The sequence below is a fragment of the Sinohyriopsis cumingii genome, chromosome 1 (assembly GCF_028554795.1).
Source record: "Sinohyriopsis cumingii isolate HCF-2022 chromosome 1, ASM2855479v2, whole genome shotgun sequence".
Lineage (NCBI taxonomy): Eukaryota > Metazoa > Mollusca > Bivalvia > Unionida > Unionidae > Sinohyriopsis > Sinohyriopsis cumingii.
Window position 1 is genome coordinate 114,683,907 of NC_142961.1, and position 13,398 is coordinate 114,697,304.

General features: G+C 42.3%; 2 protein-coding genes across 5 annotated transcripts in view; one reads left to right on the plus strand and one right to left on the minus strand.

The window, feature by feature from the left end:
- LOC149807665 (uncharacterized) overlaps window positions 1-13,398 on the plus strand; it is a 108,402-nt gene that overhangs the window by 56,985 nt on the left and 38,019 nt on the right. For all 3 annotated transcript variants that reach the window (XM_089969462.1, XM_089969470.1, XM_089969456.1), the window contains exon 5: window positions 11,193-11,341. In XM_089969462.1, coding sequence (XP_089825588.1) covers window positions 11,193-11,341 — 149 coding nt within the window. The remainder of the gene's footprint in view (window positions 1-11,192; window positions 11,342-13,398) is intronic.
- Window positions 1,152-9,611, minus strand: LOC149807666 (uncharacterized). Of its 2 annotated transcripts, XM_089969445.1 has the most exons (3): window positions 9,152-9,611; window positions 2,513-8,354; window positions 1,152-1,715 (listed from the first exon to the last, which is right to left on the minus strand). In XM_089969445.1, the coding sequence occupies exon 2, from the start codon at window positions 7,465-7,467 to the stop codon at window positions 3,115-3,117; it is 4,353 nt and encodes a 1,450-aa protein (XP_089825571.1). In that variant the 5' UTR covers window positions 7,468-8,354; window positions 9,152-9,611; the 3' UTR covers window positions 1,152-1,715; window positions 2,513-3,114. The 2 variants fall into 2 exon arrangements, with proteins under 2 accessions (XP_089825571.1, XP_089825566.1); XM_089969440.1 differs by lacking the exon at window positions 9,152-9,611 and having other exon boundaries at window positions 2,513-9,141.

Genomic DNA, 13,398 nt, shown 5'->3' on the forward strand with positions numbered 1-13,398 from the left:
GGAACACAGAAATTTCCAAATTTTTATGACATACCACATTTTGCATAGATGACACACAGAATATGTGATTTTTGTCTAACAGAAAATACACGTAATGTTTAAATATGATAATGTGAGCGTGGATTAAATGTTGGCACGTTTAGCTGTTTGTTTGGAGTGAATTTTCTACGTTTTTCTTGAATTTGTTCTTATTGCATATTTAGAATATAGGCCAATAAACCCGAAGGCATTAATCCTGTAGCCGAATTTGTGACGGACCTGTACTTTCTGAGGGTGGGGATGGGTGGGGTGGGTAGGGACAGTGCGTTTTACACATCTCTTGAAAGTACGTCCATGCAGTTGCTGTGAATTGATATAGTAATTATTTTGACTGACAGAACCATTATATAAACCGCTGGTATCTGAATACAGAGAAAATAATACACCAACTTTTGTGCGATGCCCTTGAGCTGATAACAGTTGTAGAATGAAACAAAATACAAAACGTCTCCCAACTTTGGTGCATTGCAGTATTAATTTCATTCAGACAGCTGGAAAATGGGATTTTATTTATTAACAAGGGCATTGTGTGGTTCAAAAAAAGTTTTGAATTTAAGGCTTGGCCTACAACGCTAAAAGAGCAAGTTTCTGATACTTGAGAAAAAATTATAAGCGCTTCTGGCCTCAACTGTGCTTACGCCTTCGTACATCTGAATATTTGTAAATTCAACCTGCTACCGTTTATTAATACCTTTTAGCAAATAAATTAATGAAATACTCTTGTTTCCACCGTTTTATCTTGCATACAAATGACAGGCTGGTGCCAAACATTGACAAAATCATGTCATGATGTTGGATTGGATTTGTTTTAGTGTTTTACGGCACATTAACCCTTTGAAGGTTATATCGTTCCGAGGTAAATAGCGTAAAGTGCGTTGTTTGGGTAATCACCAAGGTTACCAGTTCGAGATGTTTTAATAGTCCGAGTCCAACGCCATAACCAATGAGCCACAGCCTCTTTCGAGGCAGTCAAACTTGTCTGGTCTAACTCAACAGAAAGGAGACAGATAAAGCCCCTGTTAGGTACTAGTATCTTTCGTCTCCTTGAAAACAGATTAAACCTTCACACTGTTAAACTGTTTTGCACACAGTATCAACGATTTACTCATAGTCAGTGTGGGGGTGTAGCGGTTGTCTAGGGGTGGGGTTCTTCTTATAGACTTTAACGAATTATGAGAAGTTCCCCTGGTCCTTATTCAGAAAGTTAATTCTGGACACTATATTATTTATTGACTAAATATATTTATGGCTACGAGCCCCCAGTCAGCAATGCCGACAGTTAAATTAAAAGAAATACAAAGATGAAATTTAAACAATAACAATTTAATAAATGAAATTTAAAAGAATTTAAAGTAATCAATGTCTCTCTTTCACCCAATGATCCCTTTGATCATCATTTGAGTTCACAGTGTGAGGAGATTTTTCCCTTCTTGAGTGCTACTCATCTAAATCTCTTCGTTCCCTTGTCTTTCTCTCCTTTCGTGATCTCTACTTCCGCTTCCTCTTCTATAATCCTTGTTCCTTGCCGTTATCTTGACTTCCGGTTCCTCTTCTAGTATCCGGAACCCTTGAGGTCACCCGAAATTCACTCGGTATCTCTCACCGTCACCCGAAATTCTCTGAACTTCTCTCGTCCCCCGAAATTCTCTGAAATTCTTTCGTCCCCCGAAAGCTTCCTGTTGAAAGGTATAATGCATTAGCATAGGGTTATAAAAATCTTCCCTCACACTACGTCACTGAACTGAACCATCAGTTTAAGGCGGGACATTTGGGTCGCGCATGCGCACACATCGAAATTCCCATACACTTCCGCCGCTTACAAAAATGGCGCCATAACACAATCACACAAAGGATTCAAATATCTACATACTGAGCCCTATCAGTATATACATACAAAATATTTCAAATATGATTGTACTAAAATATTACTACGATTAGTAATATGACTATCTATATATTTATATATATTTATATATATTTCCTACACAAGCGTACCAAATCCACAGTATTCACATTCAAATGGTGATAAACGGCAATCCGTTACTCAATGGCAAAATCTATCATTACGTAAACAAATTTCTTGTCTACCAAAATATAACTACGCAAAGAAATATTAATTCTTATAGCGGCTAGCGAGCAATACAATTCTTCACAAATACAAATCGTCCTTTCAAAAGGGCGTAAACGTAATAATCCACGAAATAATATGCACACATATTACTAGCGAAAGAAGAGAACATTTTCGCCTCACAAAATAAGGTGTACATAGTAACATTATGAATAATGATGCAACGAATCAACATCGTAATCAATCGTAAACAAAAGTACTAGCTAAAGTCATGAAAAAAATGCAAAATATTAAGGTCATAATTAACTATTCATACTTCAATACAAGTAAAATGTATACATACGACAAATTCTCTTCAATTAACAGCAGTCGTATCAAGCAGAATCAACGTAACATCAAACTTACCTGATCGAAGCTATTTCATGAATTTCCTAAATTCCGCCAATTTTTACGAATGGCTAACGGAGTGTGTGTCACTGCGACTCTTAAACACCAACTGACGAATTTCAGGCTTGTACAAGTCTTATTCCAGCTTCTCGAATCAAGTCCCACCTACAACGCATCCCGATTGGATGGCGACGGACTCTGGTCATTTGATCGAACTGTCAATCATAAAAATGTCAGTCTGTGTGTCCCCATGTACTGTCCAGCCTACCATTGTCGGCTTCCGGCTCTTTGAAGTTGTCTACGTCACGTGTTCCCATGTACAAAGATTCCCGCCAGATTTCCACTCAAGAGCTCAAACAAAGACTGGGTTACGTAAGAGGATTAGCCAACTTAGGCACTTGGAAAAACAAAGCTTACCTGGCTCCACTTACAGACTTATAAATACATGTATAATACAAGGGGTTGGGGTAAAACATCACATCCCCCCACGCTTGAGAATAAAATCAGGATTTTATTCACTCAAACTAAAAAAGCAAAAGTGTTACACGATATAAAGAACAAAATCAGCAAAATGAACTAAATGCTAAACCGAGTATGAACACGAAAATATAACAAATGATCTATATCATTTCGGCGCTTCTACTCATGAAATCTGCGCCTACGTTTTCAGATCCTTTCACGTATCTGATCTGCATCTGGTACTGCTGTAAAAACAGCGACCATCGCATCAATCGACCATTGGACAACTTTGCCTGCGCCAGATAGGCGAGTGGTTGGTGGTCGGTCTCCAATATGAACTTACGTCCATATAGGTATCGCTCGAACCGTGATATGCCGAACACGATTCCGAGACATTCCCTCTCCGATACTGAGTAATTCTTCTCGGCAGCAGACAACTTCCGGCTGCCGTATGCGACAGGAAAAAGCGTCTTGTCATGCTCCTGGAGCAGTACTGCTCCCAGTCCCGTGTCGCATGCATCGGTGCGCAGAACGAATTCTTTATCCAAGTCCGGTAGACGAACAACTGCGTCGGATGTAAGTCTATCCTTTAGCGTTTGGAATGCGTGCTCACACGCATCTGTCCAAACGAACTTACTCGGGGTCCGTTTCTTGGTTAGGTCAGACAACGGGCCCGCAATCGCGCTGAAATTAGCGACATACCTCCGGTAATATCCGGCCAGTCCCAGGAATGACCTCACTTCCGTTTTCGTGGTGGGGCGTGCGGCGTTTCTCAACTGCTCCACCTTCGACTTCTCTGGAGACAGCGTGCCTTGGCTCAGGGTATGTCCTAAATAGTCTAATGTCCTGAAACCAAGGTGACATTTGGAAGGGCGGGCTGTCAAGCCCTCCTGACGTAGCCGCTCCAAAACGTCAGCTAACAGAGCGAGGTGTTCACCCCATGTCTCTGTAGCTAACAAGAGGTCATCCATGAAGTTGTGGACACCCCTATCGCGCAAGGGCTCCAACAACTTCCGCATCATTCTGGTAAAGACGCTGGGCGCGTTTTGTACCCCGAACGGCATCACCAACCATTGGTATGTCCCGTCGGGAGTAGCAAAAGCAAGCTTCGGTCGGTCTTCTTTCCTTACCGGAATTTGCCAATACCCCTTGGACAAATCCAGTTTGGAAAAATATTTCGCTTTCGAGACCGAAGCGAAGATATGTTCGGGGTCAGGTAGCATTTCAACTTGAAATTCTGTCACCTGATTCAGCTTCCGGTAGTCGACGCAGAACCGATGGGTGCCGTCCTTCTTCTGCACTAAGACTACTGGTGAGCTGTACGGAGAGTCGGCAGGTTCGATTACTCCCAGAGCAATCATCTGCTCGATTTCTTCCCTTACAACTTGTCGTTTCGCGTGGGGCAAGGGGTAGGGTTTACGCTGAACTGGTCGGTCGTCCACCATCTTTAACCCGAACTCGACAAGCGTCGTCCTCCCGGGTTTTTCTGTTAGCACGTCGGAATATCCGGCCAGCAAGGTCTCTATCTCGTTCCGCTGCCCTTCAGTTAACATGGGGTCACACTCCACGTCCGACGGAGTCTCGGCCCTCGTTAATGGACAGCTCGGGACAGTGTTAGCACCTTCCGTATCGCCTTCGATATCCTCGGTGACTATCGCTGCGACAACAAAATCGCTGGCGGTCTCCCTTTCCCGGTACCTCTTGAGCAAATTGGCATGGTACAATTTCTCTTTCGTCGGTAGCTGTATCCGGTAGGTTTGACCTCCGACCTTCTTGGTGACGACGTATGGACCCCTCCAGGAAACTTGCAACTTGTTGTGTTCCTGGGGCAACAACAACAACACTTTGTCCCCTACCTCAAACTGACGTGGTTTTGCGCGCTTATTGTAATTTTTCGCCTGTTGCGCCCTAGCTCGTTTGAGATTTTCTTGCGCGAGAGAACAAACCTCTTCCAGTTTGTTGCGCAAGTCCGCGACGTACTGGTAGGTAGTGCGTACTTCCTCTACAGCGTGGTCGTCTGTCCACAGCTGTCTCAGTACGGCGATTGGGCCGCGTACGGTTCTCCCGTACAAGAGTTCAAAGGGAGAGAACCCCAAACTCGCTTGCGGTACTTCCCGGTATGCAAAAAGCATGGCCGGAATATACCGGTCCCAATCCTTGGGGCGGCCTTCGCACAATTTCTTGAGCGTGTTTTTCAAGGTCCCATTAAACCGTTCGACCAATCCGTTACATTGGGGGTGATACGGTGTAGTCGTGAGGTGTTTAATCGACATGAGACGATTCACCTCCGCCATCACACGACTCATAAATTGTGTTCCTTGATCGGTCAAGATCTCGTCGGGCACTCCGACTCTTGACCAGATCGCAAACAGAGCTTCCGCGACGGTTTCCGTGTCAATGTTACGCAACGCAACGGCCTCCGGATAGCGTGTAGCATAATCGACAACCGTTAAAATATATCGATTTCCGTGCGCAGACGCGGGTTTTATCGGTCCGATTAAATCCATGGCAACACGTCTAAATGGTTCATCGATAAGGGGCGTACTCCCCAAAGGGATGGGTCGCTGATCCGTTTTCGGTGCCATTCTCTGGCATATGTCACAGGAGAGACAGAACCGTTTTACGTCTCCCTGGACCCCTGGCCAGTAAAACTCTTTTACAAGACGGTCACGCGTCTTAGCAATTCCCATGTGTCCACCCATGAGACTCTCGTGTGCAAGTTTCAGTACTTCGCAACGCTTTTCCTTTGGCACGACAACTTGCTTGAAGTGTTCGTTGTGTTTCCTGGCGTGGCGATACAAGATTCCCTTCTTGTAGACAAACTTCACCGCGCCGTTCGGAGTTTCCCTTTCTGTTCCCGCTTCTGCGTGTTTGTGCAACTGCGCCAGAGTTGCGTCCTCCTGTTGCAGCTTCCTTAACTCCGCTGGAATAACATTACTAACCGGTGTCGATGTAACTTGGATTGGCTTTTGTTTCGGCTGTCGACTCATGGCCCTGGTTTCAACAGCACTCACTGGCATAGGTGTACAGGTTTCGGGGTTCGGCTGGGGTAACACATAACGGCAACCCAATATGACGTCATGTGATAGCCCCTCCAAGCAAGCAGCTTCAATTTTCCCCTTCACGTATGGTGAATCGAGGTCAATGACAGCTACTGGTAATGAGTCACGCGCGCAGTTCGCGTACTGAACTTCTATTACCTCCCCTGTATAGTCCTCCGGCTTGACATATTTCTTGTCGACAAGCGCGGGGACGCTGCACCCAGTGTCATACAAGATGGTGGCGCCTTCACCATTGACAGTTGCGGCCGCAAGGTTGGCTGGGTTGCGACTCGCTTCCGGCACACATTCCTTCTTAGCTACGACATTCACCTGGGTCTGCCTGCCCTTGGGACAGTCCCTGGCAAAATGCCCCAGGCGCTTGCAATTAAAACATGTCGGCGGCCCTCGCCGACTTGCAAGTCCTGGTTTCGTGGGTGAGGCCTGTCCAGGTCGATAGGCGGCAGCCCTACCTGTAGGTGCCCCTCCGACCTTCCCGTCGCCCTGACGGTTACGGACAGCCGGCTCAACCTCCCCCATACGACGCGACTCAGAGGGTCGGGGTCGGTCAGCAACCCCGGAACCTCCACTCTTCGAGTGCGCCTGCTCGTATCGCTCCGCCATGTTAGCGATCTCTTCGAGCGTCCGGTGTTCTCTTTCTGCTAAGAAAACTGTCAACTCGCGACGGTAAGTACCCAGGACATGTTCCTTGAGTATTACCTCGCGTAGCCCTTCGTACGTGCGTTCGACTTCGGCCATTTTCATCCACTTCTCAAATAAACCTCGAACACGGTTGTGGAATTGAGAGTGGGTCTCTGTTACCTTTTTCACCGAGTCCCGGAAAAGTTTCCGGTAAGTCTCGGCGGTCAGCCGATAATGGCAGAGAAGCGCCTTCTTGAGGGCAGTGTAGTCATCAGCCTCTTCTGCAGTTAAGCCGTGGTAGACTTCCCGAGCTGCACCTTGCAAAAAGGCTGAGACATTAATGGCCCAGTGCTGTTCAGGGACCTGATGAGCGCGTGCGAGTTTCTCAAACTGGACGAGAAAATCGTCAATAGCCTCCTCCCTATCATTGAAGCGTGACATGTTGATCTGGACTATCCGGTGGTCGATGAAAGGTCGGCCGGTTGTTCCAGAGCTTGTACTGGCGTCGTCCCGTCCGTTGGTCCTAACTTCAACTCTGACCTTTTCCATCTCCAGAGTGTGAGCGAGTCTGGCTAGCTCCAGCTCTTTCTGGGCGTCTCGGTCCGCTGCTTCTCGGTCCGCGGCTATCTTGGCTTGATCCGCTGCGATCTTGGCTAACTCTTGGTCCGCTGCTATCTTGGCTAGTTCTCTCTGGGCTTCTCTTTCCGCTGCTTTTTCGGCCTTCCATTCCTTGATCCTTTCTTCTATAAAGGTTGCCAGGCGATCTCCCTCGTATCCAAGATCTTCCGACCCCATGGCGCGGTATTCCTTTATCATTTGTCGTTCGGTAGCCATTATACTAATGTAAAGTGATACCTTGTCTCAAAATTCAAACAGTATACAGATATTTGTAATACCAGTTTAAATACTTACCTGTCGACAACAACTAGTTTCGTTCAGGTAAGATATTTGTTCGATATCTGCTTCACACGTACTGCTATGAATGGAAGATCTACAAAGCCTGCACATATGACAATAAAAATACAAGATGAGAAAATCACAAAATTTCAGATACAAAGAATGGAAAATATCTCACACTGTTCACTAATACTTCTACCAATAACTTTAAGTCCCAAAATAATATATATGTCTAATTCATATCCCGGACGAAGCGCCCACTGTGGGGGTGTATGGTGGTTGTCTAGGGGTGGGGTTCTTCTTATAGACTTTAACGAATTATGAGAAGTTCCCCTGGTCCTTATTCAGAAAGTTAATTCTGGACACTATATTATTTATTGACTAAATATATTTATGGCTACGAGCCCCCAGTCAGCAATGCCGACAGTTAAATTAAAAGAAATACAAAGATGAAATTTAAACAATAACAATTTAATAAATGAAATTTAAAAGAATTTAAAGTAATCAATGTCTCTCTTTCACCCAATGATCCCTTTGATCATCATTTGAGTTCACAGTGTGAGGAGATTTTTCCCTTCTTGAGTGCTACTCATCTAAATCTCTTCGTTCCCTTGTCTTTCTCTCCTTTCGTGATCTCTACTTCCGCTTCCTCTTCTATAATCCTTGTTCCTTGCCGTTATCTTGACTTCCGGTTCCTCTTCTAGTATCCGGAACCCTTGAGGTCACCCGAAATTCACTCGGTATCTCTCACCGTCACCCGAAATTCTCTGAACTTCTCTCGTCCCCCGAAATTCTCTGAAATTCTTTCGTCCCCCGAAAGCTTCCTGTTGAAAGGTATAATGCATTAGCATAGGGTTATAAAAATCTTCCCTCACACTACGTCACTGAACTGAACCATCAGTTTAAGGCGGGACATTTGGGTCGCGCATGCGCACACATCGAAATTCCCATACACTTCCGCCGCTTACAAAAATGGCGCCATAACACAATCACACAAAGGATTCAAATATCTACATACTGAGCCCTATCAGTATATACATACAAAATATTTCAAATATGATTGTACTAAAATATTACTACGATTAGTAATATGACTATCTATATATTTATATATATTTATATATATTTCCTACACAAGCGTACCAAATCCACAGTATTCACATTCAAATGGTGATAAACGGCAATCCGTTACTCAATGGCAAAATCTATCATTACGTAAACAAATTTCTTGTCTACCAAAATATAACTACGCAAAGAAATATTAATTCTTATAGCGGCTAGCGAGCAATACAATTCTTCACAAATACAAATCGTCCTTTCAAAAGGGCGTAAACGTAATAATCCACGAAATAATATGCACACATATTACTAGCGAAAGAAGAGAACATTTTCGCCTCACAAAATAAGGTGTACATAGTAACATTATGAATAATGATGCAACGAATCAACATCGTAATCAATCGTAAACAAAAGTACTAGCTAAAGTCATGAAAAAAATGCAAAATATTAAGGTCATAATTAACTATTCATACTTCAATACAAGTAAAATGTATACATACGACAAATTCTCTTCAATTAACAGCAGTCGTATCAAGCAGAATCAACGTAACATCAAACTTACCTGATCGAAGCTATTTCATGAATTTCCTAAATTCCGCCAATTTTTACGAATGGCTAACGGAGTGTGTGTCACTGCGACTCTTAAACACCAACTGACGAATTTCAGGCTTGTACAAGTCTTATTCCAGCTTCTCGAATCAAGTCCCACCTACAACGCATCCCGATTGGATGGCGACGGACTCTGGTCATTTGATCGAACTGTCAATCATAAAAATGTCAGTCTGTGTGTCCCCATGTACTGTCCAGCCTACCATTGTCGGCTTCCGGCTCTTTGAAGTTGTCTACGTCACGTGTTCCCATGTACAAAGATTCCCGCCAGATTTCCACTCAAGAGCTCAAACAAAGACTGGGTTACGTAAGAGGATTAGCCAACTTAGGCACTTGGAAAAACAAAGCTTACCTGGCTCCACTTACAGACTTATAAATACATGTATAATACAAGGGGTTGGGGTAAAACATCACAGTCAGTGTCAACGATTTACTCATAATAATCGTGGTATCAACGATTTACTATCAAACAGTCAAACATTTTTTTTTCAACGATTTACTGACAACAATCGCAGTATCAACGATTTACTCACAATAATCATTATTTTTTGATAGGTCATAGCCAGATCTTTTCATCTGCGTATAATCAATGTGGATATTTCATCTGAGGTGATGTCAAGGTACCACGTGATATGACCCTAATGGCAGAACATTTACTGTTTTAACAATGAAGTTTGATTATATATATATATATATATATATATATATATATATATATATATATACGCACACACGTTTGTCGTTTCTGTGTTTAGTGTGACGTACAAACATATAATTAGTAAGGAGAACGTGTTGGCCTTTTTGGAATTTTTGGCACTTAACAATCACTGTGACAAGAAATGTTAGAGTTTGACGGCGCATAGCTCATCGCGTACTTCTTAATTGAAAGTAATCAGTCGTAAAAATTGGTAAAATGTGACACGCAGGAAAATTATTGTAGCGTCTTTCACACCGTGAGTTCAAATAAATGCCGTATTGTTCATTCCATGGATTAATGCCATATTGTTCATTCAATGAATTAATGCCGACCTATTGCACATTTTCACATCTATTTTCCATTATGGGACGATACATTTATATGCAGTGTTTCGAAGGTCCCATAGTAGTTTCATTACCTGTCCTCATTCGGAGGACACCTGCTACAGAACTGTCATTCAATACGACAACATTGTTGCTGAAGTCAGCATTAAAATAATCGGTTGTCTGCGAGTTGATTCATTTGCTACAGTGATTAATCAAAGACGGCTTTGTGCAGCTGAAATAAAGACTCATAAAAACGAACTCAAGATTTTAATTTAACAAAAGCAAATTCCAGATTGGAATCTTCACTTTATACATTGCATGCCAAAGAGCTGCGTTAGTGCTTTGAGATTTACAGTGCCAATTAACACTGACATGAATAAACACATAATTGGGATTTTCTAACCATGTTCAGAAACAAACCCCGTGGACAGTCCTATAGAAAGCACAACCTAATTGGGATGCATCACGTTTTGACCTCGAAAGATGCCTTAGCATTTTTTAAAAATCTATCTCGTGTTTTTATTTAAATATGTAACACAAAGTGTTATTCTTATCCTCCTCTTTCTTCGTCAACGATTTGAACAATACTCGTCACGTGATTTCAAATCAAATCCAGTATCATTGTTATGAAAAAATTGTGAATGTTTTGCAATATATCGGGTATAAAACTGCTTTGAGCTTTTCATAGACCGCTTGAATGCTACGTCTGAACTCACTTATAGGACGAGTCCAACTGCAAACTGCACATACTCAGATCTGCCGGCGCAGAATGCACCGGTAGATCTGGGTCTGTGCAGTTTGTTAGGAGTAATCACTCGAGCAAACAACATAGATCCTAATCTGCATGCGCATTATGCTATGGCAGATCAGGATCTTTATTGTTGGCAGTTTGACTCTACTTGTAAGAGAGTATATACGTTATATTGGTTATTTATGAAGTTTTTATTTTTGTATATTTTTTTGTAAATCAGATGTACCAAGACGGTCAGCAGAGTTATGTTAACGAGACAGAAAGATCGACGGCAAAGATACAAAAACGACGGCGATCCATTCCGGCTATGTACACCAAGCAATGTTGGAACTCGGCGGAGAAAACGCATCTTCCGGTGATTCCAAAGTTGTAAGTAGAATTGTTTTCGTTGTGATGATAGTCAACAAAATTATGAATGCATTGCTAGTGTTGCAAAATTGCCTTATGAAGCGTTTGAACTACTTACGATCTGAGTATAGTTTCGGGATGTATCTTCAGCACTTTTAAATGGGAAGGGGGTCGGGGGCTAAATGGTATGAGAATATGCTCATATTTTGTGAAAAGAATTTAACATGTACAGTGTGGGTGAAATGTAATGTAAAACACCGCAAGTCTCATTTGTTTAATGCTTCATGTAGTTGGTTGACAATCATTTTATGAATATTAAACATGCACAAGATAACTTGAGATATGTAATTCATCTTAACTTTTGCGCAGAATAAATTACCATTATGAGTAAGGACAGACTATCATTGTTTTTGTATATATCTCTCAGAACCAAACTTATATATATATATATATATATATATATATATATATATATATATATATATATATATATATATATATATATATATATAATCTTCCACGTACGTGATACTAAAGAACCTGTTGCCTTGAAAGGAAGACAGACCGCAAGAGGTATAAATCATCCCAAGTGTCACCTTAACGGACTTATTATTGTAGAGAGACAATGATGATATGTTATACTACGCGAAGAGAAAATGTCAGGAAAGTCGGCAGTTGCAGCCCTATGAACAAATGGTTACTTATTATGTTGATCACGAATATCAATCACAGGGAGAAAATATTCTGACTTGTCTCGCTTTTGTAAGCCCCAAGTTGGTATTTTAGCTCTACTGGTCATAGATAAGATCTCATGGCAGGCATGTGCAGCTTCCTTCAGGGCTCTGTTCGGATCATCGATTCTTAAAGCCACACTCGATGATGTAAAGAAGAACAAGCCCCTGGCTGGCGAGTGGTCTAAGGTGCTAGCCTTTAGAGATTACTCGCATCTCAGCTCTGTTCACTATCGGTTCGAGTCCCGACTCGACCAACACATTTCGAAAGCTTGCCAGTAGCTTCTCGTGGGTTAGTACTTTTTTCAGGGTTTTCCCGGGTTCCTCTTCCGCAACAAAAATATATACTGGCCGTCGTGTGCTGAAAATGCCGTTAAACCTCACAAAACCCAAGCAAACCAAACCGTTAGCAAACGCTGTTATCGCTACTCCTCCTAAACTACTAAAAGGATTGCGATGAAACTTTAAACATGCATTCCCATGGTCTAGTTCCTACTGAATGAAGATGGTACCGCTCTGACATCCATTGTGACAGCCACTGTAACCATCATGAAATTTTTTTATCGCTATTTGTTATGGATGTTCATGTAAGCTTGGGGCTTTCACTAAAAGACTTTGTATGGTGTCTGATTGGTCCCATATAAAAAAGGGTGCCAATCGTTTGTTTAATATGGCTGCCACGACAACCATCTTGAAAATCCTGTTACTGTAACTCAACCTGAATGGAAAGTCATATTGACGTACGGTTTTCATTATTAAATTCGTTATGATGTATAATTACTTCAGAATGAAAATATTGACAATCTCATGTCTAATGTGGCCTTGCGGTCGTCATCTTGAAGATTATGTTATCGCTATTCCACTTAAATGGATGATCATATCAACTTGGGAATTTCGCTAAAAATATCTTTTGTTGTCTAGCCGGTCCTAAATGAAAAAGGTTCCGTTCTGTGGTACAATATGGCCGCAACCTCTTCTTCTGAACGGAAAGTCATATTGACATGTTGTTTTCACTAGAAGACTTCTTTTGTCTATTTTAATCTAAACGAAAATTATGTCGGTCTGAGCTCTAATATGTCCGCCACAGCAGCTGTCTTGAAAATCTAGTTAATGTTACTCCGCCTATCAACACCAGATGACTTATAATGTCTAGTTGGTCGTAAATGAAAAAGGGGTCGCTTGTTCATCCAGGATGCTTGCCACAGTGGCCATTTTGAAAATGTGGTAATCGCTACTCCAGGACGGATCGTCATTTCAACATGAGATTTTGACTGGAGGACTTTTCACTATGTCCAATTGGTCAGAAATGACGATGGTGCTTATTTGACCTCCAATATGTCCTCCACA